Source organism: Tyto alba, unplaced genomic scaffold (genome assembly GCF_018691265.1).
Source record: "Tyto alba isolate M040663 unplaced genomic scaffold, T.alba_DEE_v4.0 Super-Scaffold_5, whole genome shotgun sequence".
NCBI classification, from domain to species: Eukaryota; Metazoa; Chordata; class Aves; order Strigiformes; family Tytonidae; genus Tyto; species Tyto alba.
Window position 1 is genome coordinate 8,331,627 of NW_024881326.1, and position 26,925 is coordinate 8,358,551.

The following is a 26,925-nucleotide window of genomic DNA, read 5'->3' on the forward strand; positions in this document are numbered from 1 at the left end:
GAAGGCAATAAATAGCCAAATCAGATATGATCAAATCCTGTCTAATCCTTTCTAACACATAGAATGTCAAGGATTTAATGGAGTCCAAAGTAATATTTACTTTGGACTTGTATAAGCACAAAACCATATCAATTAGCAAACTTGAGTTTTAATTGTGCTCGTTTTAAGAAGATGGTACCGCTCTGTGGCAGGCTGAGCAGGGTTTCAAAGTACAGTTCTGTGTGCTTATAATTGCACCTCTGTGTAATCTATATTGACCTTCTGAAAAAGACATTTGATTGGAGAAAAACAGCAGCATGTGAGGAAAAAGTGCATGATGAGTTGGTTTGTTTTAAAGGTGAACCTTGACTTAAGATAGAACAGGCTGCAAGGTGGCTTTGGTGTCAGGGCATGGTGACACAGATGGAAAGTGTGTTTTGGTGTTAGGTATTTCCCTGCAGCTGGTAAAGAAGGGTTCTTTGAAGGTCAGAAAGCCACTGTGATAATTTTCTTTGGTTTCTCTCTTGCGTAATTCTAGCCTTGAGAAGCACATCACCTGATCTGCAGAGGACTCATTCTGGGGGAACACAGCTAAATAATTCCAGCTAAAACGGTAATGGTGTGTTTCAGGCTAACAATATGTGGTTCAAGTGTAAACTTGCATCAGTGGATGAAAGGGGAAGGAAAGGTTAAAATATGTAGCACTGCCACTCAACTTGTTCTGCAGGAATTTCACTGAGATGGAGGCTAATCTCCATATGCTTAGAGGAAATGGTGTATGGAAAAAGTGTATAATTGTGCGCTGCTCCAACTTTGTGTGGGGCATGATATTTAGAAACAAGCTAAAACTTTGCCATGATATTAAAAGGCTGATGTGACCTGTGAAATTGTTCCTGTTAGAGATTGAGACAGAGTAGCAATCCCAAAGCAGGCTGTGCTGAGGCTTTGTAAATGTTGTGTAAACAGTGCATCTCTCCTTTGCAGTGAGTGAAGACTTGCCCTGAGCATGTCAAAGTGAGGAATGAGGATGCAAAGTCTAATTAATGACACTTGCTCTCCCATGTTCCCTGGCCATGGCTGGGTGAGCCTCTGCAGATTATTTAGCCCTTCCTACCAGCAGTTCCCTATTGAGAAGGAACCTGAATGGATCCACTGTGCCTGCATTGTATTTTCAGTCTGTACTGCCTGGAGTTCGTAGGTCTTCGAATCTGAGAATAGCTATGTGATGTGTATGTGCGGCAACTTTGTTTTTGTTCATTCAGTTCAGCTCTCCTGGCTGCCTGGTTTACAGTAAATTAATGTCACATCTATCGTGGCATTTGGAAACAGTCAGGCTGATGACCCTGATCTCCCACCTGCAGGATATGGTGGGGGTGCGATAGTGACGTGGGGCTGCCCACAGCACAGAGGTGTGTGAGCAAGCATGAGAGGTTCTGAGAAGTAGCAGAGACTGATACTGATCAATGCTACTGAGCTTCTGATCCCTGCCCTTTCTCTTTCTGGTCTCATTTAGGTGCCTCTGGGCTGAGGAAACCTGCAGGGTAGGGGCCAACCCTTAGATAGCTTGGAACAGGTCTGAGAAATGCCCTTGCTCTTTAGGTTTACTGGGCTGCTGAAATGTGAAAGGATGAATTAAAATCCTATGTGACAGCTGTGGTAGCAGAGGCTTCATTGTGTGACACATGGCCCTAAAACAATGACAGTGCTTGTTTGCTTCCAGTCTTGAATGTGCCAGTGAGCAAACAGCGGTCAGGCGCAGCACTGTTCCCCACTGTATCAAATGTGACCTGTCGTCTTCCTGCAGACAGATGCCTTCTGGCTTACACTGTGCTGATTTACATTATTTTATCATTAGCTTTCTCAAACTTACTTGTTTCCAGTAAGCACTTAACTGCTACCAGTACGTTGAGAGCAAGGGATATTAGCTATGAGCTCAGTCTCATTTGAAGAGGGTGAGCAATGCATTTACTAAATCAAAGCTACTGAAAGCTGTTGAGTAAATTCACCAAAGAATTTTCATTAGGGAATGTTGGTCGCTGTTTCTCCAGGGGGTTTTAGATGCTGCTTGCTAGATTGAAAGATGATACTTTACTCTTGCAAGTGCCATTGACAAAACAGCATGTGAAGAGAGCTGACCTACAGATGTCATTCATCTCAGTGCCCTCAATAAGTATACTGTCTTTGCTGCTCTTTTAAAGGATTATTTCATGTTCTACAGGTTCTAAGATTTAGGGCCTGGCAACATTTATGTAAGTCTTAAAGGCTTGGGGGGGAGGGGTAGAAAAAAAGGCTGGTAATGGTTGGTTTCACTTGATAGATGATAACTTTTAACGCTATTTAAACTAAATAGAGTTGTTGGTTTCCACTTGCAGTATCCCCTGAGGACCCGTGGAAACTCATGTAATGTAAAACTATATTTGCTCTTGATGTGTTCCTTAGACACCCAGCCTGTTTGGTAAAAGCTTTCCCACACTTCCTAGTGTGGAAATCTTCCTCACCCACAGTAACTGTTGAGTGACTGATCTGGAGGCCAACCTCACCGGAGAGTCCCTGGACAAACTGGGTGGTAGTTCCCAAGCAGTGTGGTCCTGTTAACAGAGGTAGTGTTGGTGAGGAGCATATATATGGTGGTATGTGTTTCCAGGCAAATGTGTTGTGGGCATGAATTCTCCAAAATAGATGTTTCTTTTGTGCAACACAACCACCAGTTAGCAAAGGGTTTATTTTCTTCCCTCTTCTCTCCTCACCATGCTGATGATCTTATAAGGCTGTCTCTAAATCTCTCTGTGATGTTCCTTGTCTCCCCCCACCTCTTTATTTATTTAATTAATTATTTTTTAAAGCTCTGACTATTGTTTCCACTTCTGAATACTCCAGCTAATTTTTGAAACTTTTTCAAGTGTCTTGCTGTTGAGTGTTTACCTCTGTACTTTGAAAGACATGTATGTTGAGGAAGAGATCGGGCATAGTGTCAGCTGCCAAATAAAGCAAGCTGAAAGTAGATTTCACTAAGCTTAGGTGACAGTGTGAGCAAGACAGTTCCGTCAGAAAGCCGGGGTCATAATGGGCTGTTGCTTTAAATAACTGCAAGGTAGCCTGGAAGTGAGCAATACTTTTATCTTGGTGCCAGGTAATGTTTGGGGTGGAGGGCATGCAGAGCAAAGAAGGGGGAGGGACAAGCCTACCACTGTGTCAGCTTATCCAGGTTTAAATTGCTCCTGGAACTATGAGTTCAGTCACCCTCCCCTCTTACAAAGGGGAGAGCTTATCGCAGGGCAATGAAGGCGTGAGGATGACGTTTCCTCTGACAGTGTCTGCGATGGAGGATGAGTGCCAGGATGGGTGCTGCTCGGTCAGATCTGCATTCCTGATAAAGCTTGGCCTTGTGCATGTGGGCGAGAGCTATCCTTACTTTTTTTTTTTTTTGTCAACATTGTGCCATTGATGACAGCAGAGCTAGCGTGCAGGTGTCTGGTTTCATAGTACTGCTCTGTAGCAGCGTACAGCTCTGGCGTGTATAGCCCTTGCGTCTGTGGCATGGTATGGTGCCGAGACACAATGGCTTTTGTGTGCAGCCCTGGCCTTGCAGTCGAGATGAGCTACATCATGTCCGTAATATTGGCTCAGTCTGTGTATGCTGGTAGTTTACCTTCCCTTCTAATCTAACAGATGACAGTAAACTTGCACCAGCCTGCTTGGTAACCATCAGAAATCCCCTATTTCGTACTATTTTTGTAAGATGAGATAAGCAGTATTCAAAGTGTTATGTCTCACTTTTTTTTTTTTTTTTTTTTAAACCTGAAAGACAGTATATAAAATATTCTTCTTACATGCCTGAAGAGCCAAGTGTGCTAATCTGGTAGGAAATTGTTGAAAAGTCAACTGACAGTGTCTTTTATGTTAAAGTACGGGAGATGGCTTGATCTCCTAATGCCTTTTTACTGATGTTGGAGGGATGCCAGGGGAGTGCTACTAGCTCCTTTGACTAAGGCTGAAGGCACAGCTAGTGCTGATCTTCTGTGCTGCAAGCACTGTATCATGTAGATAAAAGCAAAGAACCAGCCACTGTCTGACCAAGGCCAGGGTTTGTATTTCATATCCCTAGAGAGTCTTCAGATAGTGATTCCGCTGTGGTTAAGGAGAGTCTATCCTTGAGAATTCACACTCTGAAGTCTGTTTTTTCCTCTTTTTGTATGTGAAGCAATCAAAATCAAAAGTAATTTCTTCCATTCTGCTTTTTCTGTCTTACATGGTGGTCAGCTGGGGCTTTCTATAGATGCAGAAAGGGCATGTGATGGGTTATTGCTGTGGTACTTTGAACAGTTCTTGTGTGACTGCATTCTCTGAAGGCTTCTCTACAAGATCATGGAAGCTCTTTAAAAATAAAATCCTTCATCCTGTAGTAGTTCTTTGGCAGAACTTACTCAGATGAGTAGCAGAATGCCTGCAACCTTTAATCTGTTAATAAATGTATCCTTCCTTTCTCAGTCCTCTTAAAGCATTCAGAGAAAACAGTTCATTGGTTGTCTGCTGAAGTGCTGTTTAATTCCTTTGTAAAATAAAATAAGGTGATATTTTCTTTTTTTTTTTTTTTTTTTTAATTAAATTCTTATTTTATCTGGACTCATTCTGCCACTGTGATATTAAACAACTTCCAATCAGCTATCCATGGCTAGCCTGTCAGAAAACCCCTTCTACGCAGGGAAAGATAATGTTTAACTTTCAGATAGAATTACTGTACTGTTTTCTTGCCTTTCCCTCCCCTTCCAGTGGCTTCTGTGAAACTGTTTCTTTTCAGTATTAAATTCCCAGTTGAGCCCTAAGGAAAACATAGTGTTGGTTGGATATTAGGGTAAAATACTGTTGAAATGGATTGCTGATACCCCGCAAGACCCAAGGACTGTTTGTGGGTATACCAGAGTGAAGCGTTAGGCAAACGGCGGGGTGAGCTGTGCCGGTTCCCGGTGAGAGGAAGCTGCGGCTGTGCCAGAACAGATGTGCTGGTTGCACAAGGCGCTCTCTGGACAAAGTGAAATAATACTGGCAAAACTCTAGGCACTTAATTTCACTCTGTTTAAAGATGATGCAAAACTCTGGACTTTCAAAAAGGGGGAAGGGGGGAAATTATGGAATTTGAAATATTGGAGCTTGCGTGTGGCATGTTAGCTTTTTTCCTTGTTCTGAAATAACTTGCCTAGTGTAAGTTTTGTACATTTTATTTTTTTTTTCTTAAAAATGCCTGCAAAACTACGGCCGTCCTCACATGTTTTCACCAAACTATGTTGTAGCTAGGTCTACTCCCAAAGGTCACAGGCTCCTATCACACTGTTTTACAGCCTGTTCATGGTAAATGGTGATAGAGGCATTAGAGAGGTTTGGCTTTGGCTATCTGAGAAAATAAAGATCTATAGAATTTGCCCTAGGTTACACTGAGGCCTTTAAACTGAAATGACAAGGTCTTTCATGACTTAACTGAAGCTGAATTTGGTTGGTTTAAAGCAAGTTTAAACAATGCAAAACAGTTCCAATGCCTGAACAAGCTGAGAAACCAATTTTAAGTGAGGCTAGGGGAGCTGACTTGGAGCTGGAGTTGGCTTCCATGACATGCAATGCTGTCAAACAGCTGGAAGTTAATTATTCATGGCAAAAAGTTTTGCCAGGGCCTCACAAGAGTCAAAAAAACATACACGATGTTTGTCAGTGTCACCTCAGAGTATTGCACAGAGAAAATGTTAAGTGTTTCTCTTAGAGTGAACTAATGTTCTCTGTGGTGTTAGAGTATCAAAGTCAGTGGTAGAGGATGGGAAAGTGTGTGGAGATGGCAAGTTTCATAACTGAATTTTTTGCTTGTTTTGAAGGCATGTGATGTTTTCTGTTAGGTGCTAGTGTATTAGACCTTAAAATGGGCTGTGTACAGTTGTAAAGCTGGTGTTGTGGTTAGCAGTCTGAGCCAGTTCAGTTTTCTTGGTTATGAAACTCAAGTGGTGAATAATAGATGTGGTATTACAGTAAAGATTTCCTTAAATTCAAACACTGAAAAAGGTTGCCTTTAAACTTGTTTTCTGGTAGTTAATTAGCTGGAGAACTTAAATATGGCCTTCATAAACTTGAGATGGTTTTGCTAATACAGCAGCAATTTAAATTACTGGAGCGTGCTCTCTTTCCTCCCCTTTCTAGGTTGTGCTTCAGTTTTATTAAATTCACAGTGCAAAACCTACATTAAGATTAGCACAGGGGAAAAGTTTTATTTTTTCTAACATCTGGAAGAAATGGCAAAGGTCTGAAAGTAAAACAGCAAAGTTTGACTTCAAACTCATTGGAGCTCTGAGGAGGAGCAGCACACGCGAAAAGGCCCGTTTACCCCTCCTGAGCTGGCTGCTGTGCATGGAGTTGTTTCAACTTGCAGGAGCCTGCATAGAGGCAGGATTTTACCCTGGAAAACACTCTGCTATAGCAACACCTGGCTTTCCTCGGGGGAAGATTTGCTTACCAAAGCTGTCTCAGAAGGGATGGTTGCTGTAAAAGCAGCAATGGGTGAAGCTTAGGCAGTGCCTTGTGCTTGCTCTGATGTTTTCATGCAGTGAGTGGCTCGACTGCAAGGCTGGAGGTGCAGGACACTTGGGATAAATTTTGATTATGGTTAAGATAGCATTCAATTTTCATCCCAGGTGGGGAAATCTGCCTGTTAGATTTACACATATAGCTAGTAGCTGTGCTCTTGGAGGCTGATGGGGCCTTCCCATGCTCCCCAACAGTGCAGATTTCAAGTCAAGACCATGAGCAAGCAGAACTTCCCTGTAAGTCTGCATGCTGTGGCTGTAGCCTCTGGGCTTTTAAGCCTTACTGGGCTGTATTAATTCCACCTGGAGTGCTAGTGTAGCTCCCTTCTAAGGTTTTATTTTCCCTTTCTGTACTGTAGGAAGGCTTTAACACTAGTGAGTTTCAGGGGCTGGGCAGAAAGCCATCAGTCATGTAGCCTCTAATTAAGGAATGCACTGGGTTTTGCAGTAATCGCTGAATCTCCTCGACACTTTGTGAACCCCAGACTACCTGGAAGCTGTCCTATAGCTACCTGAAAGGGTGGACAGCTTCAACAGGTCCCAACAGAGAAGTGAGACAGGAATGCTCACTACTGTATATTAATAATTAATATCTATGGAAAAACAGTTCCTTTTTCATTAAATAAAGAATTTTCACTGTAGCACCCAGAAAAACCTGCTTGTAGTGTTTCTAGAAGTTGTAATTGTAATATGCCCGGGAAGGAGGTTGTTCGTCAAAGCTGCTAGGGATTCTTATTCCTTCACTTGCATGGGGGAGGAAGGGAAGGAAATCAGGCAAGTCTGAAAATCCCGCCTCCTGCGGGAATTGGCTTGCAGGTTTGTTCACCTTTAGTATACTGTGACTACTCTTCTGAGCTGCTTCTGTGGGGAGAGGGTTTATGATGATAGCTGTGCGAGATATGGAGATCACGGAGGCATCAACACTGTGCTTCAGCATGTATCTGCAATGCAAGTGTTGCCTTGAGGTATGCCATGGAGTCCCACAACACTTAGCAATAGCACATAGAGGCCTACTCGTGAGGGACTTGGTCATATGCAATGGCTCAAAGAGTTAAAGTTCTGGTTGTCCTGTACATTGTGTTTGCTTCATCTGAATCAGGTAAGCAGTGCTTTGCCATGCCTTGTTTTGAAGCAGGGGATTTGGTTATCCCTAGATCTAATCTTTGACTTGATGTACTTTAATCAATGAACAAATTGTGATTTTTATATATATATATATATTTTTTTTTTCTCCTAGCTAAAAATGACTGCTGCTAAGGCATTGATTAGGTTACATTGCAGTCTGCTAAATATTGTGGGGTGACTGTTCTCCAGGACCTACAGTTTGCTTGGTTCAAAATAGATTTATCTGTACCTCACACATGAGTAGCACTGAATTACAGTGATCTCCTTAATGAACGTGAAAAAGCAGGTGTTTGCTGTGCAAAAGTGAATGTTCCCAGTTCTTTGTGACTCTTGCACATGGCATTTCTCTACTGAATTGCCAAACATGTAACACTGTTTACAGGGGAGCAGAAGAGTAGTGGCAGAACAATTGAAGTCTTTGCAGGGCAGAGTTTAATATAGCCATTTATATTGGTATAAATAGATGCAACTCCACTCTGCATCTAAGCAAATCTGACACAGGAAGGTAAAACTTTGATCCCAGTCATGCACTCTCATTGTGTGCCAAATGTTCTTGTGTCCCAGCTCTTCCGCTGCTGCCACAAAATGTTTAAGTTCTTGTGCTTCATCTGTGCCAACCCATAGCTGCAAAAAGCATCCTTCAGATTTTGACTGGCATGCTGCATTTATGATTTAGGAGGTTCCTTCTGCAAAACTCCAACTATGCAGAGGCAGATTGTATTAGTCTAAAGACTTGAATAACTTTTCCTCTCCAATTTCACAGGATATGGGAAAGGAGAGAGACTGGGAAATATTTAACTAAACAGGTCTTGCTTCTGTTTAGCAATGAGCCCGTTATTAGCTAGACAGGCAGCAGCTTAATCTCACCTTTTAATGTCCCTCAGACTGTTAGAGAAAGCTTTACCTGAATCACAGAAGCCGATGCCTAGGCAAGGAACTTGGGCTTCTGTGAGGTTTTTGCTATGCACAACCAACTGACCTTCCTCTTGCTTTTCTGGAGTCTGGGCAGGGGGAAGAGTTGACAGTTCAGGGCAGCTAGGCTTGAGACACCTCTGCAGATGTCCCCTCAGGTAGCTCATTTCCACAGGAACCTGTTTCAGTACTTGTCATGCTGAGACCTGTGTGGCAGCTCAGAAAGCGTTGGGTGGGGTGATCCGAGCTGCTCTTATTCTAGAAGCACAACAGTAGTCCTAAACATGGATTTTGGGCTTCTATCTCAGCTTCTGGGGCTAATAGGGCATCACTGAATCTCCTCTTGGCAGGTGAAGGAGGCCTTGTTTTCTTCCCTGTAAAGGTGATGCCCCCTTGACAGGCCCTGCGTGATTGTTTAGTCATGGTTCAAAAGGAGCATCTGAAGTGACTAAACTCCTGTGCTACTGGTGGCCAGGAATCAGGTGCAGTTTTTGAATTCCCTTCCCCTGCTGTTGGCACAAGGCATTTGGTTAACTTCGTGTGATGTCAGGTTAGCTCACGTGTAATTGCCTTTAGAAATTGTTGGTCCTGAGTGTTTGCTTTACAAAATATTGAAGATGGATGCTGATGTACATCAGTGGGGAGTAGTAATGCAGGTGCTGATGGAAACGACCACTCACTTCTGCCCTTGTTGCTCCAGTGTCAAAGCTACCAGCTGACCACTTGCATGTGTTTGTTTAAAGCAGAGCTGAAATTGCAAGAGAAATCTTGGGGGGGGGGAGGGGGGAAAGAGCCAGGAAAAGACTTAAAACTGTCATCTAATGACGTCCTGGTGAACTGATTAGCCTGAAACTTAAATGGAAGATTTTATTTTTTTTCCTTTAAGGGTAAAACTTGTTCACAACTGATGGCTTAGTAGCTGAATTAGTTTTGCAGGCTGATGGTGATATTTCATTAACAGGAATCTCTACACTGCATCTTGTATTGAGCATAACCATAAACTATATTTGACTAGTGAGATGTGCAGGAACAAAGGGGAATAAAGCAGAACAAGCTTTTTTACTTTTTTGACAGGCTTTTTATTTTATTGTTGTCACAGCCTTTTCTTCCATGCTTATGAAAGTCTCAGCTTCTGACTTGACCCATGCTTCATTCTTTACCTGCACCTAACACCTGACTCCAGCTCATTTTATACTGATGTATAAACCCTATTTCATCATAAACGAGGAGAGTAGTTGCAGTCTGGCTGATTTTTTTCCTTTTTTTTTTTTTTTCTCCCCCCTCTTCTCTGTGTGATGTACTTCTCATTACAAGGAGCTTTCTGAATAAAATATGAGTTTAGTCACACTGAGGAGAGCTGCTAGACATCATGCTAAGCCATCTTGGATCAAAGGCATTACATGAACAAGCTGGAAAACTAGAAAGTGCTTTCTCAAATTAGAACCTTTGTGGTTTAACACCAATTCTAGGGGGTTTTTTGATAGCTGAAAGTTGGATAAAGTTTCTCATAATGGAGGAAGAACAATTGGTCTCTCCATTAAAAAGTGTTGGACTGAGAGGTTAGCTAAAAATAGCGCTATTTTAACAGCCTTTATTCCTTTACCATGCTTTATCTACATTATCTATTATGAAAGTTGTGCAGCTGATGGTTTAATGCACTGAGACTCCTGACCAGCTAGTCTTCAAATCTACTTTTCTGTATTTAGTTTAGAGAGGCCTGTGACAGTTTACTCTGCTCCCTTTCTTCCCCCCCCCCCTTTTTTTTTTTTTCTCTGTTTTAAGAGCCTCTCTGTTATACTGGGACTGCCTCAAGTTCCTGCAAATAGTATCAAGTGTCCTCAAACACTTGCTTGTCACTGAAATGAAAGCAGCTTTGTTCTGGTCTGTACTTGGTGACCAGAGTTGCTTGAAATTTCTTGCTATCATAAACCCCTTGGTTTCTCTGATGGCTTGTCATGATGTTCAACTGAGTAAATTAAATCTGTTGTTAAAATCTGGATGGAGTTGCTTCCCTCTGAATTTGCATCAGAAACCCACAACAGCACTTGTAGTTCACAACCAAGTTTCACTCAAACATTTCTCAATTGCTTCTGAAGATACAGAAGCAAAGGCTGATCTGTGCCTTTAATTGCTCAGTGTCTGGGGAAGTACTTAACACCTCTTTTCTAAATTTGACAGTACTGTTAAGAAGTAGCAGTGGAGCAGGGAGGGAGTCAAATCCATTACATGAAGGGTCCCTAAGCTACCATCTGTGTACCTTGCATCCCTGAGCTCCTGGAGATATGGCAGTCCCTAGTGACCTCACTCTGTAGGATTTATTTTTAACTTCATGTAGTTCAAAGGCATGTTAAAATGTAAATTGCCAAAGTGTTGAGTCTAAAATAATGCCAATACACACCCTATATAGGAGTGATGAGTGCTATGGAGAGGAATGTATTCTAAATATGGTTCACTTATGTAGCTCATAGGTAGTTGGACATAACTTTCAGCTGAACAAACACTTATTCCATCAGTTCATGTTGAGTCTGCGAATGCTAGTTAAAAACTTTCCAGTCTCTTCTTTAGCACTTGAACTGCAACATCTAAGACAATGACTTTTATACAACGCCTGGGAACTGAGCATGGATTCCCTTTCTCCTTTGCAGGAGCTGAAAGCATCGTTGCAATTATGATTGGCAACATGAAAGGCATGGAGATCCTACACCGTATTGAGAGTGGCATGAGAGTGACTATGGTTATTGAAGTGGGCAGAAAGCATGGTCCTTGGATGAACCAATACTCAATCTTCTTCATCTCGGTGTCATTTTTCATCGTCACAGCAGCAACCATGGGCTACTTTATTTTTTATTCTGCTCGGAGACTCAGGATCGCAAGGGCCCAGTCCAGGAATCAGGTGAGTTTGTGTGTGCCATTGCTTGTTTTATACCCCTGAGGCTCCATGTTGTGGCTCTTGAGGGCAAAATACTAGTTGAGCACCAAAATTACTGAAATTGTTGATACCACAGGAAGGAGAGAGTGTGATATTTGAAATGCTAAGAGAGATATTTTTAAACAGCTTAAAACTTTCCAAAGAAACAGCAAAAAGTAAACTGTCTGGAGGAAGCAACTGATCATGTTTAGCTAACTTTGTCTCCTATAAATTTTACTCCCTGAACTCCAGTGCAGCCATAATGCTGATGTATTGGAGGTGGTGAGAGAGCTAAACTGCTTTTAGCTGACCCTCACACTTCCCACGTAGCACTGCCTATGTGCTAGCTGTAATGTGAGGCATGACTACAACTGTCTGCAAAATGGTGTATGACTTTGGCCACCTTTCTGTAGACCACAAGTTGGGAAGCTGCTGCTTGTTGAAAGCTGCTTTCCGAGAACTGCAGTGATGGTCTCAATTAGGAGTTGAAAAAAAAAAAGTACTGTTAAATTGTGCTCTTTTTAAACCCCAGGCAGGGAGTTGCTAATGAGTTAAGCTTCCAAGTAACTCTCTTCTGGGCAATAATCTGATCAGCTGATAGGACTAATGCTTAAAACTTTGTCTTCAGTCTGATCAGACCTGCCTTATACCTGCTACTTCAGGGCTTAAGCAAAAGCCTTAGAAGTGAGAATCGAGTCCTGGCACGACATCTGTCAAAGGTGACAGGCAGCAGCAGGAACAGGATCTGAGTGGCTCAGATGTGAGTACTTCAGCCTTGCCCTTACAGCTGTGTTGCAAAGGAGACCATTGGTATTTGCAATGCTTCTTGTAGGAGCTACCTGAACTCTTCTTTCAGAGTTGTTAGTCCTCTCCTACAGACAGCAACAGCATGAGCATCTCATTCTAGCTGGGCTCAGAGTAGGTGAATTCTCTCTGGATCAGCAGTTAAATAGTTAAAGAAGCGACAGACTTTTCTGCCACTGCTGAATACCTGCTCTACTGAGCTTCTCTGCAGTCATGGAGCTTTCAGGCCGCTTGAGCAAGATCCTTCTGAAATAAGCTGATGAAGCTAGAAGTTGGACACAGGTGTTGAAATTCAAGCCAATTTCAGGCTTCTGTAACATTTTAGGACTGGCTTCTTTAAAATGTCAATGTGGAAAAGCATCATTGTTCTTGGCAGGCAGAGAGACTAGCTACGGTGAATGACAGAAATATTCCTGGAGTTGAATGCTGAGTTCTAGTAATCACAGAACCTAACTTAATTGAGTTTGTGTTCTTAAGTCCTATATTCTAAGTGTAATCTTGTGGTTGATGGTCAGCTGGCTATATCCTTATTGCAACTAGAGATCTAACAGTGAGCTGAACTGTACTTGTGCTTCATCTAAGTTGTCTGCCTCAACTTCTGGACTAGGCCTCCTCTAAGTGCTTTGTTTTAGTCCATTTGCCCGTTTTGGTGTTACGCCACACCTGGAAGTGACATGATGCTATGATAAGGGAATAGTTGAAAGAGCAGTATTGGAAGTTGTAATCTGCCTGTGAGATGTAGCATTGCCACTCCTGCATGTCATATGGAGTTGTCTCTGTAGTACCTTTTGTGGAACTCTGTAACTTGATGCTGTCTTCTTGCTGAGATCTGTGGACAGAGATGCACACTGGCTCCTGCTGATGAACTCCCTCTTTCATTCCCTGCCATTGACCCTAGTATGAGAACTCTGTTAAATGCTAAACAAACCTGGGCAGGAAAAACTGGGTGCCCTGGAACCTGGTCTGCAAAAGACACTGTTTATCAAATTGCATGAAAATTTTTCCTTCTTTGAGGGTATTTAACAGAGCAGTTGTGGGAGTCCAGCTCTCTTCTGAGCTATCAGGCTTTCAACAAGCTAGAAATGTTATTAATGCCTCAGTGGTAGAGGGTACTGGGAAAATTTAGTCTGCTTGGCTAGCATCTTCACAAACCTTTTCTATCTTGGGCTGTGTGTACAAGCAGATTACTGTTGATTGAAAAATAACATTGATAAATGACATCCCAGTTCCACGTGATTTCAGTTGAACTGAAATTAAGGAGCCTTAAAAAGTGCTTTATAAAGTAAAAGAATAGAAGAAAGCTTCTCTGCTATGAGGAGGTAAAAATGTACTAGTTTGTAAAAATGAAACTCAAGACAATCCAGAAGTGTTTTCCATTGTTTTTATACCATGACAACTAAAAACTGACCTCACAATGATTAGATAAGCAAATAACAAGAGAGTTCTCGTTAGTGAAGGTGAACTACTAAAAGGTGATGTTACAGTGTTCCCTGTTAGCCAGCTGGTTGGATTTCCAGTGTATATCCAAAGTCTGAGACTTTTAACTGCTTTAGCTCTATGAAGTACTGAATATTAGTCAAACCACTGATCATCTTGCATGCTACGTGGGGAGCATTCCTGTTGTTATTCAGCCCTTTGGAAACTCAGATTGCTTGGACTTCATTCTGTTGTTTGGTGGAGTAAAGGAGTGTGTTTTGTCTCCTTTATTGCACGGATGTCCAAGGGTTATATGTTCTTTTGGAATGCATCTTTAGGGAACAGTCAAGTGTGATGATAGTTAAGTATTACAAGTTTTCCCTCTTTCAGAAGTGAGCTACTGTTCTGAATGCATCCCTTTACCCAGTGTCACTATTCTTCAAAGTATCTGCCATTTCTGACCTTCCCTGTGGGATTATATTGCTGTTGCGTGAGGAGTCTTTTAAAGTGTCAGGCTACCACTTGAGCCAAAATGAACACTTTTGAATTGCTCTATAGAGTGCTATGATGAGCTAATTGTGGTATGTAATAATGATGCTCTGCAGCTTGTCTCTTGTATGTTCAGCTTTGTGAATATTTGGCTTGTTCTTGTGGAGTGAGCCACAGCCCCGGGAGAACTCTTGCCCTGGACTGAAAAGGGAGATGGAACTTGAGTTCCACTTGCTTACTGAAGGGAGACCATTTTATAGATGCTTTCACTTCTGCAAAGGCTTCTTGAAAACAGGAGCCTGGCTAGATACATGTTCCATTCATGCATGGGACTAGTAGTAACCCCTGCTTGAATTGGATGTCTTCTGGGTATATTGGCAATATGTTTTTTTTTTTTCTTTTGGCTTGAGAAAAATCTTCAGACTTCAGTGCTTCTGAAGCAATGCCTTGTTTTATAGACAGTCAGGCTGTTGCGTACCTCTAAACTTTGCCGTTTGCCAATAGTTTCTGTACTTGGTATATCTACTTGCTGCTTCTGGTGAAGGCACTTTTTCTCAATGGCTTGATCACATATAATCCAGGTTTTAAACATGTTCTCCTCTGCAGACTTTTCTTGAAGGCAGCAGCTGGAGCATTCTCTGAGCAGGAATTGCATATGAGTCGGTAATGTAAAACTGTTTAAAGGTTTTCTTTAAAAAGTTGAGTGACTGTTGAGAAGAGCCAGTCATGTTACCTTGTGATCCAAGTGAAAACATAAGTTTAGTAGTACATCTGCCCTAACTCTGAGTAAAAATAGAGTAGCTTTTTCCTCATGAGCCAGCTAGATAAGCTGTTTACAACCTGCTAGTTCCTATTTGAATGCATATTTTCTTCTTGGCTTGAAATTCAAGTCCCTACCTCTGATCTCTTACTGCATTGTGAGGTCTGTGAGCAAGAAGGTGGAAAAACAAGGCAAGTGTGGTAGGTGGCTTGCTACCTTTATAGTCAGTGGAGTATTGGCAAATTCAGTTCCTCAATATATTAACCTTTCTTAATAATGCAAAACGGCCAGTGATGTTATCTGTGGCCTGGTTTCTAATTTAAGTTTGAGTCTTCACTTCCCTTGATTTCATAAAGATTAGATGTTGGAGCTGAGAAATGACCTAATTAATGGCTTTGGAGGAGTTGAGTTGCTCAACTTTCAACAATTCAAACCTGTTTTCATGGCAGTAGCTACCTGTGGGAAAGAACTTCCTTAGCTTATAGGAGAAAAGCAGGAGGTCCTGACCTCCTTAGAGCTTGCCGGTCTGCATTGCCATGGCTGTGTTCACAGGGTGCCAGGTACCTTATGCAGAAAGGGTTGAAGATAAAAATGGCAGGGTTGGACTAAGCAACAGCAAACCTAATTTTCCAAGCTAGGTACCTCTCTACTTCAACGTGCCAGAGCCTGGATAGGCGCTAGGACCTGACCTGTTTTGTAATATCTTGATTCTTTATTTCCTGCCTCAACTTAGTCAGCTATTTTTTCTAGCGTTGCTGGGTTGGGGCTTTTAGACTTTTAATGTCATTAACATTTTGTTTGCTTGAAAAACTTGGCTTCACAAAATGCTCTGAGATTCCAAGCTTGAGTATCCCGGATCTCCTGGTAGTCTATTCAATAAAAAGCTTCTTGTAACACTTCTTCATCCCCCTGGAGGGGTGTTCTGGTGTACTTACAAAAATCAATGTTAAAGGTGACTTTGCCATTGGTGCCTTTCATGAAGAGCAATTAAACTTGTGCCCAGGCAAAACTTAAAATATTGTTTCAGTAAATTATTAACAATACAGCCAGTTGGGTCCTGTCTAATATACTTGACCTGACATTAGATGTGTAGATTAGATACTTTATGAGGGAGTACATTCCTAGAAAGTTTAGTTTTCAATTAATAACAAGTGGCAGTGACAGATCTGGCTGCATATGAGAAGTACTAATAATGCTGCATTCCTGCTTTATTGATGTTAACATGTTTGCTGCTGAAACTTTTGGGGCCTCAGTGTTTACTGAGATGAGGATGTGGCTATTTCTCTGACTTCAGTCTGAAACACTCACAAGGGGAACATCATTCTAAAGTTAACATTAAGTGATGTACAGGAACATACACTGATGTCTTCAGCAGAAGAACTTTACAAGCTTTGAAGAAAACTCGACTAGTTCTTGTTCCTAAAAAATATACCTGAAAACTTGTTTGCATCCTTTGCCTTTGGATTGTGTGTATCTCTTCCTTGATAGTTGTTAATAGCTATCAACTATTAATCTTCTAAAAGCATGCACACTGATTCTATATTTTAGGACCCCAAAACTACACCAAGATACAGGTAGGTCATTTTGCACCAAAACTGTTTAACAGAGTCACAGCAGACCAAATAAATCGTTTGCCATTAACTGCTTCAGCACAAAGAATCTTAAGCAGACTTGAGTTTGTTCGGTGTCAGCAGCAGCCTTCCACCCACTTGTTCTTTCTGTACTTGTGCCACTGACACTGCACCTTCATCCTAGAAAAAATTCTTGTAACTAAACTAAAATGCATTAAGGGGAAGTAATGCTGGAAGGCTAACAATGCACAGGGTTCCTGCACTGAGCAGCTGAATTGGGAAGAGGATTTTTGGTTAGCTGCAAAACTTGAGTCTAGCCCCTCTCCAAAATAAGTCCCTTCTTGGGTTCGCACGGCTAGAGCTGCCTCATAAGCCTCCGTGTCCTGAGGCAACAAGTGCACTGGGGAGGGAGAGGACAGTCATAGTCTTCGTGTTGGTGGAACAACACCAACCTGTGACCTTTAAGCAGAGATGTGGGGTGCTGTGCTAATTAAATGCTACGCAGTGACAGCTGGACAGCAACAGTTGTCAGGCAAGCTGAGCTTCTGCTGTCTGCTCATCTCTGCCCTGCTATCCTCACAGCAGCAAGCAAATTATTGCATGAAGGGGAATGCTTCCTCCTCTGCCTTCATTAAAGCTGCCCTGTAATCCACTGGGGGCTAGTAATTTGATTTGTTTCACACCTTGTGTCATGGAGAGGGGGAGAAATAGCTCTGAGCCTTTTGTTTTTTTCCTGTGTACATTTTACTTTGAACCAATATTGAAATAAAACAGCATTCTTCCACCTGACAGGAGCAGTCAGTGCTAGGAGGCTCCTGATCCGTTTGTGTGCTCTATAAAGCAGTCATGGCAGAGGACTAGTTCAGGGTGCATTGGTGGTAGCTGAACTGATTGATAAAGAATCTCACCTTTCATCAGGATGGGAGTGTGTGCCAGGAAGTTGTCATAAAGTAAGTAGTTAAAATTATTGATTGTTGGACTCGATGTTCAGTCTTCTGTACCAAGTCAATTTGAAGGCTTCTGTTTGTTTTGGCTAGGTCTTATCTGATCAAGGTATTTTCTTGCATCTTCTCAGAGAAGAAACCGTTGAAATTCCTGTGCTTTGTGAAAAGGTTAAGTAAAAACAAAGCATATGCAAGTGCCTTGTTGGTGTGTCACCCAGAGTCAATAACCACATCAGTATGTCCTGAAACTCTGTTTCATGTTGTCTCTAAATAGCATGGTCATGCTTACTTGGCTTGTTTTGATAACACCTAGATTATAAAACTGGTGCCTGCTTACAGTAGGCACTTGAAGGTATTAGTAACCACCACTTAAGAGAAAAATGACTGTTTAACCAGGACTGCTTTCTGTTACAGCGACAACTAAAGGCCAAGGCTAAGAAGGCCATTGAACAGTTACAGCTGCGTACCCTGAAGCAAGGGGACAAGGTATGACTGATCCTATAATCTGCAGAGTTACCCTTTGCACAGAACTCCCAGAGCGGTCCTGAGTACTGGAGCAGGCTGCAGAAGTCTCTCTGAGCCCATAACTGTCTCTTGTGGAGATCATTCCTCTTTCAGATCAGGTCCTTTTCTGGCATGCAAGGCTTTTCAGTTTTCACGTTCTTATAAATCACATTACTTTTTTAGCTGCTTGCTTGTAGTCTTGCTGAGGTGAGGGATCCTAATTTGTTGGCATGGATGCTTAAAGGTAAACTAGTATATCTAATCAGCTTCCCTTGGCTATTCATTTTGTAACTAAAACTGGAGGTAGGAGTTGCTAAACCTCTACACTAGTGCCTCAAATAATTCAGTGATGGTTTGCAGCTGGATTTCTAAACCATGGGATTAAACTTTCAATGCTTCTGCTAAAGTGTCAATTTGACTATGAGTAATCCACACAATGTGTTTATATAAAATTATGTACAGGAACTATTTTAGATTACTTGAGACCCCTTTGTCTGCAGTAAATCTGAGTACTTCGAAGGAAGCTTTCAAAGTCTGTTAACGCTGTAAATTTATTTCACTGCTTTAGGAAACTGGTCCTGATGGAGATAGCTGTGTTGTGTGCATTGAGCAGTACAAGCCGAATGAAGTAGTGCGTATTCTGACTTGCAAGTAAGTTGTCTTCCAAACTGCTCCTTAATCTAAAATCTGGAAGCATGCCTCTTACTGGTGGTTCCTTCTGCTATGTTAACGAAGGTGATCAAACTTTAATCAAGTTGTTGCACAGCAAGAATTTTTGAATCCCTGACAGTGTTTTGAACAACTCGAACTGTGTAAATAGACACTTGTAGTGTGTCCTGATGGCCCGTGTTCATAATTTACCCTGTGAGTGAATTGACAAGTATAACTTGGTAGACCACAGTGCCTCTCCAGCCTTTTTATACACCAGCTAAGGAAGAAATCTTTAATAATGTTGCCTCTGAATTGCAGATAACTAGCAAAACCATGCCCATTTCTTGTCACTTAGCTTACTGGTTACTAGGAGGGTTCAGCTCATGCTAAACTTGTTAAACCATGCTAACCTTTCTAGTTTAGAAAAAAGCATTTCTATTCTTGTATGAATCATCTTAAAGAGACTAAAATAGACCTATAGCAGTTTATTTTTCTAGAATTCTCTACTGTTGTATCTCATTGATATGCTTCTGTGGAAGCCCAGTATTGTATCACGAAGACTTTAATTTGGTTGATCCTGAGATGATCAATGAAGCATTTTCAGAGCTTAAGGAAACTTGTTCTGTGGGACTTCCCCCTGTGCCTGCTGAATGAGACTGCTCTGGCAAAGCTGCTAAAATCAGAGGTCTGCAATGTGAACTTCATTAATTTTGTATGGGAAGAGGTTTTGTAACCCTTGGGGTTACAAAAACACTTGGAAAAATCTTGATGTAGGAGAAATCAAGTTTTGAAGAATGGAAAAGTTTGTAGCTGCTGTGCGCTGAGCAGTGTTATGTGTCAAACACTGTCAAATCCGAGCTGTGGTTACCATTGCACCAAGTTACAGTTTTGCAAAAGCTTTCTCTGCTCCTGAGCAGAAGGACTTCTAAGCTCTTTTGTTACCACAAAGTTAGTCTGTTAAGGTGTTATCGACAAACTTCCTTGATCTAATGCTTAATAGTTTAGAGAAAAAAAAAAAAAAAAAAAAAAAAAACAAACAAAAAAACAACAAACTGAATAAGGTGTCAGGCACATGTGTTAATGATTATTCAGCTGTCTTGTTGGGTTTATGCTTGTAGGTAGTCCTGTTTAGTAATGAAGTCCCACGAATACAGAAGCATTTAGACAGGCTCTAGGTACTTTTGGCTGATAGGAGACTTGACTTCTCATTATTTCCATATAAACCCTGCTAATCTTGATATAATCTTGCTAACCATGACTTACTGGGTTAAGGGGGGAGTAACTTCCTTTGAATATATTCTTTATACACAAATTTACTGCATTATGCTTTGCTCTGAGAGTGCTTTTACATATGTTTGTGATGTTTCATTCCTCTTTGGCCCAAATGTAGCTCTAACAGGAACTAGTTTAAGATGACTGCATTGGCTTGATAATCTTCACCAGTGGTGATCTCTGCTAGTTTCAGCCATATTAAATTCTCTCCCATGTGAGTTATAAACTGATATTTACTGCAAGGACATACTTGATGTTTGTGGTTGACCTCAACACCAAGACCCTACTTGTTGAAAGCATTTAACTATATCCATGAAAAAAATAAGTAATCGAATGCTCCTGTGAGTCACATCAGTGGTATCTATGCATCTAGGGCGTGTGTATTTGCAGAAGGCATTCTTGTCCAGATAGTCAAACTGGAGGCATTTATAGTAGCAGAGGTACACAAGACCAGTATTAAGTCCAAGTACTTAAAACAGTCATGCATCAAGGAAGTTTCAGGTTGTACTCTAGACATTATGTTGGTGCAGCTGGAAGGAGGTGCTGGTTATGTGGGCTGAATTGGAGAATCCTGGTATCATACTGGGGCATAGCATACTGTGCACTCGATGTGGTGATCTCTGCACTTGTCTCATAATAGAGTTCTGATTAATATTAAGCAGTGCTTGTCTGCGTTGCTATTTCTATTCAGGCTGAGGGAACAGGCAGATTACAGGATTTCAAGTCATCCTCCTAAATCTGTGGCCTAATTCAGACCCACTGTGGAATTGAGTGTCTTCACATAAGCACACATTTGCATCTGTAATGGTTGAACTATATTTACTTTGAGTACACAGCCTGCCAAATATCCCCTTGGAATACACAGTGACTGCATAGACAAAGTAAATGTGTGGGAGTATAGTTTATCTTGAAGACATAACTGAGATTATTTTTCTATGTGGTTTTAACAGAAACAAGTGTTATTTAGTCATCTTCATGACAGAAGTTAACCTTAAAGCTAAGGCTGAGATGTTAATATTTGTATTAGTTAAATTATTGGCTGTGAATGTATTATATGCAGATTTAAAAAAAAAAAATGACTGATGTAGCAAAGATGATAATGCTGAATTTTAGCAAGCTATCTAGAGATACTAATAAGCATAAACCAGCTACAGGTTGAGAGATCAACTATCTATAACTTTCAGTTGAAACTTGTGGCAAAATAAGGTAATCCATTCTAGAATGAATGAATTCTTGGTGTTTCTGAATGGGCCTTCATAGCTGCCGTGTAAACAGTTTTCCTGGTGTGAAACTTAACTTGTTGGTTACCTCCTTCCACCAGCCATCTCTTCCACAAGAACTGTATTGACCCCTGGCTTCTGGAACACAGGACATGCCCGATGTGCAAATGTGACATACTCAAGGTTTTGGGTGTTGAGGTAAGCCTACAGTCTTTCTCAGTGGCAGATGCCATTATTAGTATTGCACTAGTGTTATAACCATATATCGAGCTATTTCTTGCTGCCTCTAGAGTGCAGGTGATAAGCACAGGCATTGCCATGTCAGTGGCAAGATGCTACAGGATTAATTGCCATGTCCCCTTCAGCAAAGCCTGCAGCTGACCTGGCCTGAGTTGGTATCACCTAAAGCTATGGGTAGAATATCAACCAAAACTGATTGTAATGTATGACTGCAGAATTGCTCTTAACTCTTGTGCTTGTAGTTAAGGGTCTTTTTCAAAGCTTCAAGCAGACTTTGACAACTCATACTGTCCCTGAAACCAGCCTCTATTCAGTTACTGAGTACCCAGAGTCCTTGAAAAGTGAATGCGTTGTCATGTATGGCTTTTCTGGAGCCACATGACTTCCTAGGATACATAAGGAATTTCTGATGTGTTCTGCAACTGCTCATTGTGGCAAGTGCCAGGGGAAGATGCTGTTGCCAATGCCTGACACTGCTTGGACCAGCTAAAATGTATGCCAGCGTTTGCCTGGGGGAGGGTGATCTGCAGTGGGTAGAAATAAGAATCTATTTTCCTCGCACTGGGCATTAAAAAGGAAGAGCTGGTTGAAGAACGCAGAGGCTGCTTCTGAACTTCCCACTCAATTAAGCAATAACTGGTTTTAACCTATGATGGTGGAGGTTAATGGCAGAGGTGGATTTTTTCAATTTTAAACTTATTTTTTGTGGCTAAAAGTTCACTAGACTCCAGTCACTGCAGGCATTGGTCTCCTGGGAAGATGCAGCTTCCTACAAAACTGTAACTTAACAATTTTCTCTTTTTTTCCATGGAGGTGGATGTAGAAGAAGGGGCTGAGTCTGTGCAAGCCACAGTATCCAGTGGGACATCAAATGTCTCTACAGTTAATGAAGAGGATAATCATAGTGAAACAGCATCATCTGGATATGCTTCTGTACAAGGAGCAGATGAATCTGTTCTGGAGGAACATGCACCATCAGAAAGTGCGTCTACTGTTTCATCTGTCTTGCTAAATTGCGTTGCACTTCATAGCTTATGCTGTGAATTTGGGGGTGTTGCCTTAACATCTCAGTGCTTGAGTACCTTGTTTTGCAGGGCAATCTTAATCTTCCCTTTTGTTTTTGCACTTGACATTTGGTCTTTGTTTTCAAATGAAACACAGTCTGAATTAAAAACTGACGCCTATGAAAAGAATAGTTGAAAATCAGAGTGTTACTACTTAAATGCCAAAGAGATTTTTGTGAGGATGTCCCTCATCTAGTTGTCTCTTTGGAGATTTAATTTGGATGATTGAGTTTTGCCACCAGATATGTCTGCTTTAAGTAGTTAATTACTTACAGAATACTTCTGGGGAGTCAGTCCCGATCTAGCTTAGATGATACAAAATACAGATGACATATACTTCAACTGAATTTCATATTATGCCAAGTCTGAGTCATCCTTGAACACTTTCAGAGAATTTTAATTGCAAAAGACTATCAGCTTTTCCAAATACCTTATCTCTTTGAACAAGAGCAAGCTAATTGAAAATGTCTCTTTAGTGCTCAACTTTGCCAAAACACGCTCAGTGTTGCTGCTGATTTTAAAAATCAAAAAATTCCAGTTAAACAAACAAAAGTAACTGTCCCCTGGATTGGGGAATGGCCTGGGGAATATTTCAGAGGCAAAAGGGATGCCCCGGCTGTGTTCGCCTAGATTTCCTGTGAGAAGCCTAGCTGATAGGAAAGCATGGGATTTGCTGCCTGCCTCCTGTGGGACATGTTGCTCCAGCTATGTGTGTACAGAAGCATGTTGTTTAGGCACTTCTACAGAGTAGGGGGCACTTCTGATAAGCTAAACATCTGAAATTGAATCTCTAGAAGCAGCTGAAGTGATGCTGGATTAGTTATATGGCTCAGGTCCGTGCATTATTGTAATTTTGAGATACGCACTAACATCAGCCTAACAGCGTTAGTCTGTAGGGAGAAGGCCTTTCTCTTTGAATCAGCCTGTGTCCCACGGTTTATCCTGAGCTTAGTTTATAGAAGTTGCTCCTGATGCCTGTCTTCAGTAGCCCTAAAGTTATATGAGAATTGCCAATCTCCTTATAGTTGGATTTCATAGCCTCACACGGCCTTCTGCCACGTGAGCATACAACCTAGGCTTGCTCAGCACTGGTGAGAATTGAACTCCAGAGCTGAGCAGACACCTCTAGAAATGACAGGTAGTGTCAAGAATGGGCTCACAAACTACTGAGCGGCAGCAGAAGCGTGGTAGTTGGAGCACGGCCTTGGGTTTCCCACCCTGCAGGAAAAGTGATGGGAAAAGACCACTGCAGTGGGCGTGTGGAAATCAAGCATGGTTTGCTTTAAGGTAGTACAGTTTGCCCATGACACTTCTTAACTTGTCTTTTTCTTGGTTTTGTTCTGGACAGATGACAACACGCATCTTGTAAACAACGAATCCCAGCCCTCTGCTGTGAATGTCCTTCCACATGTTGACAACCCAAGTTTTGAGGCAGATGAAACACAAGTTTGTGAAGTCAGATCCTAAGAACATGCTCAGCAACATGGTGTAAGCCTTCTGCAAGGAGCTGCCTGCTGCTGTCACGTGTATACCAAACATTGCAAGACTGTAGCAGAAAAATATTGCCTTGGCAATGCTGAGATCAAATAGACTTGTTCAAATCATAATTGTATGGTTTGCAATTCTTAAAACTGCATCTCCCATGTGGAATTTAGTTTTAGCACTCTTCAGATAAAGCTGTCTTAAATATAAAGAAAAACATCAGATTTTAACACTAAAAAGTTCCATTTTCAGCAAAGCTTCTCTTCAGTGTTTGAGTCATTTAAATAAGGAGATTCTTCTTTGTCATAGCTGTGTCTACTGGGAGTTGTTTTGACTTGGGGTTTTTTGTTGTTTATTGTTTTTAATTCAAGTGGATTTTCATTGTAAGCAAATTGATTTTGATCTGGTCTAATACTTATTTACCAGACACAGTTTGGTTTAAAGCAACACTGTATTTAATATTTCAGTGCACTAATTTGATAGGAGAAAGTACAAACTAATGCCTGTCAAACTGGATTTTGCCTACAATGTCTTTGGTTCTCTAGTAAACAGATTGATTCTCTACCTCTCAACTCCAACCTGCCAACCACACATTCCTAAAGGGAAAAAGAGAGCTTCAAGCTGACAGGCCAAATCTGACTTGCACGATACTGTAAAGGGAACAGTTGTAGGAACTTTTCAAACCTGTTATTAGACAGTCAGAAAGATCCTCCATGATTTTTGGAGTTATAAACATCTCTTGCACCAGCAATATGCCAGAGTCCTGGCTTTATGAGAGTCTGGGATGACTTCAGGAAGACTGAACTAAAGATGAAAAGATAAATTCTTCCCGAAGGATCTGCTGTGTTTTGTTCAGAAAATGATCCAGCCTCTGAAAACTGCTGGACTGTTGCTGTGCATTGTCTTGCCTGTGTGCTAAAGCTGCTGCAGGGAGAGCTGACGACCTATAAACATAACAGATGACTGGAGAAGTTGTCTGCCATCAGTGGGGAGTTGAACTGAGGTCGAGGAAGAACACAGGGTGCCTCAGTAGTGAGTGTAGGGCCTTGCCCAGCGAAGGTAACTAAGGACATCTTACAGATGCACTTTATTTTTTTATCTCTGTATCTATGGCTTGTTTCTACTGTTAGCACAACTTTGTCTTAAAGCCTGCAATAAAGTACTATTGAATCTGGAGGGGAAAAGCAATGCATTTTCTTAGCTATAGTACAATTAAAATTGTTGTAAATATTTCATGATTTGTATTGAATTTGAATATGAAAATGTAAATAAAACTATATTTTGATGACCCTGACTGACATTAAATGTTGATTACCAGCTCTCATGTGGGAACAGATGCTGAATTTGCCCTGTCCCATAGCCCCAAAACTCATTTTGTTTTGGGGGGCCAAAAATCAGCAGTGCTTGCTCAACTAGCACTTATTCCAATGATCTTATGCGCGGGGTGGTACTGTTACATGGATTAAAACTGTGTTGAGAGCCTTAAGCCTAGTAGTTGTACTGTATAAAAGATAAAAGCAAGCAGATTAGGGTGTATTTAGCGAGCTGCTTGATATACCTCTGAACTGTTCTTCTAAGCATGTTCACCACAAGGCCATCTTACATGAACTCTTCAGGTCAGACATGTTGCATCTCACTTTCCTGACAGGTTGCCCAGCATCTCTCCCTTACTCAAAAGTTTATTCTTGCTTTGTAAAATAAAGCATTTTAAAAACAAATGCCTTTTATTCTGTGCTATGCTATCAGTAAAAAGTTGGAATTCCCCTGGCCAGTTTGGTAGTAGTTAGACTTGTGCTTCTCTTTAGCCGAGTTCCAAGTCTAGTCTAGGAAGCATTGGTTGGTTATGGAACCAGATTGCAAAGGAAAAATAACTGGACTTTACTCCAAAGCTGTGTTCTGCTGTGATCACCTTTCTAGTCTACATCTGAAGTGCAGAGCAGAGAATGGAATAGCCAAGCAGTAAATATACAACCCTTAAACACTTGATTTAATTTTCATTTCAGAAAGCTTTTATAAATTTTATAAACTTACTGTGGTGTGTAAGCTGTAATGTAGTAGAATTTCATAATGATATGCTCTCATGAAACCATCTGCTAGTGTTATGTGTTTAATAGGAACAAGGTTTAACCTTCAAAAATAATGGGTGATTCAGATCAAGTCAATATATTGAAAGGTGCTTTGGCTTTTTTTTTTTCTGATCTATACGTTTGGGTTGCTTTGTTTATAGGATTCAAGTCTTTCTATTTACTGTCTTTTAAGTGCAATAAACCTGCCTTTTTTCCCGTACTGATAGTTCTAAAGGTAAGGTGAATGCACAGTTCTTTCTCAAGGAATGTATTAGTGGAATACTGGGGGTCAGGATTGGGTTTGTCAGTGAATTCCTACTATTGTAGGATCAGACGATGTGTATGTGTTCTGTCAAGATGTGGACTTGCTTGGAGCTCAAGGCACTTATTTCAGGAAGATTTTTAAGATTCTTGTATCAGATGTGAAGTACTGCTAAAGGAATAAATGCAGTATTTGTACCTGAACAATATTTGAGCTACTGCTAGGCAAAAAAAATTTAATGCTGCTCTGGTTTTGCAGCTTAACCTGAGAGTCTGCCATGTTCTTCTGTGTGCAGATTTATTTGCAAGTATTAGCTATGGGAGGTTTTTTGTTTAAAAATGAAAGTATGCAGATTTCATGCATACAGTCTATGATACCCATCTTGGGTCTGTTGCTGTCGGACTTTGAAAAAAGTTTTCTTATTTCACTGAACTCTGCAGAGGTTTTCCCCTTTGAGAACATTGTTATAGTTCTTGCTTCAAAGAAATTTCAAAGCTCTGCTCTCATTTTGTATGTTCAAATTTCCATGGATAGCTAGAGTCTTTAGCAGAGCCTGCTTAGAGCACTGTGCAACAGATATTTGGGGTTTTTGGTGATGCTGCGGGCTTGAATGGCTCTGTGTTATGTATGCATATATATGTGCACTATAGTACGATGGACTCTTTCCTCTAAGTAAGAAGCAAACAGGAATGTGCC

At 41.2% G+C, this 26,925-nt stretch overlaps 1 protein-coding gene across 2 annotated transcripts in view; it reads left to right on the forward strand.

Annotated features, from left to right (window-relative positions):
- RNF128 (ring finger protein 128) overlaps positions 1-25,203 on the forward strand; it is a 42,500-nt gene extending 17,297 nt beyond the window's left edge. The window contains exons 2-7 of one of the 2 annotated variants that reach the window (XM_032996165.2): positions 11,222-11,469; positions 17,883-17,954; positions 18,541-18,623; positions 21,217-21,313; positions 22,169-22,337; positions 23,768-25,203. In XM_032996165.2, the coding sequence (XP_032852056.1) occupies positions 11,222-11,469; positions 17,883-17,954; positions 18,541-18,623; positions 21,217-21,313; positions 22,169-22,337; positions 23,768-23,886 (788 nt within the window). In that variant the 3' untranslated portion in view covers positions 23,887-25,203. The remainder of the gene's footprint in view (positions 1-11,221; positions 11,470-17,882; positions 17,955-18,540; positions 18,624-21,216; positions 21,314-22,168; positions 22,338-23,767) is intronic. The other variant, XM_042807529.1, reaches the window with a different exon arrangement.
- Positions 25,204-26,925: the final 1,722 nt, after the last annotated feature.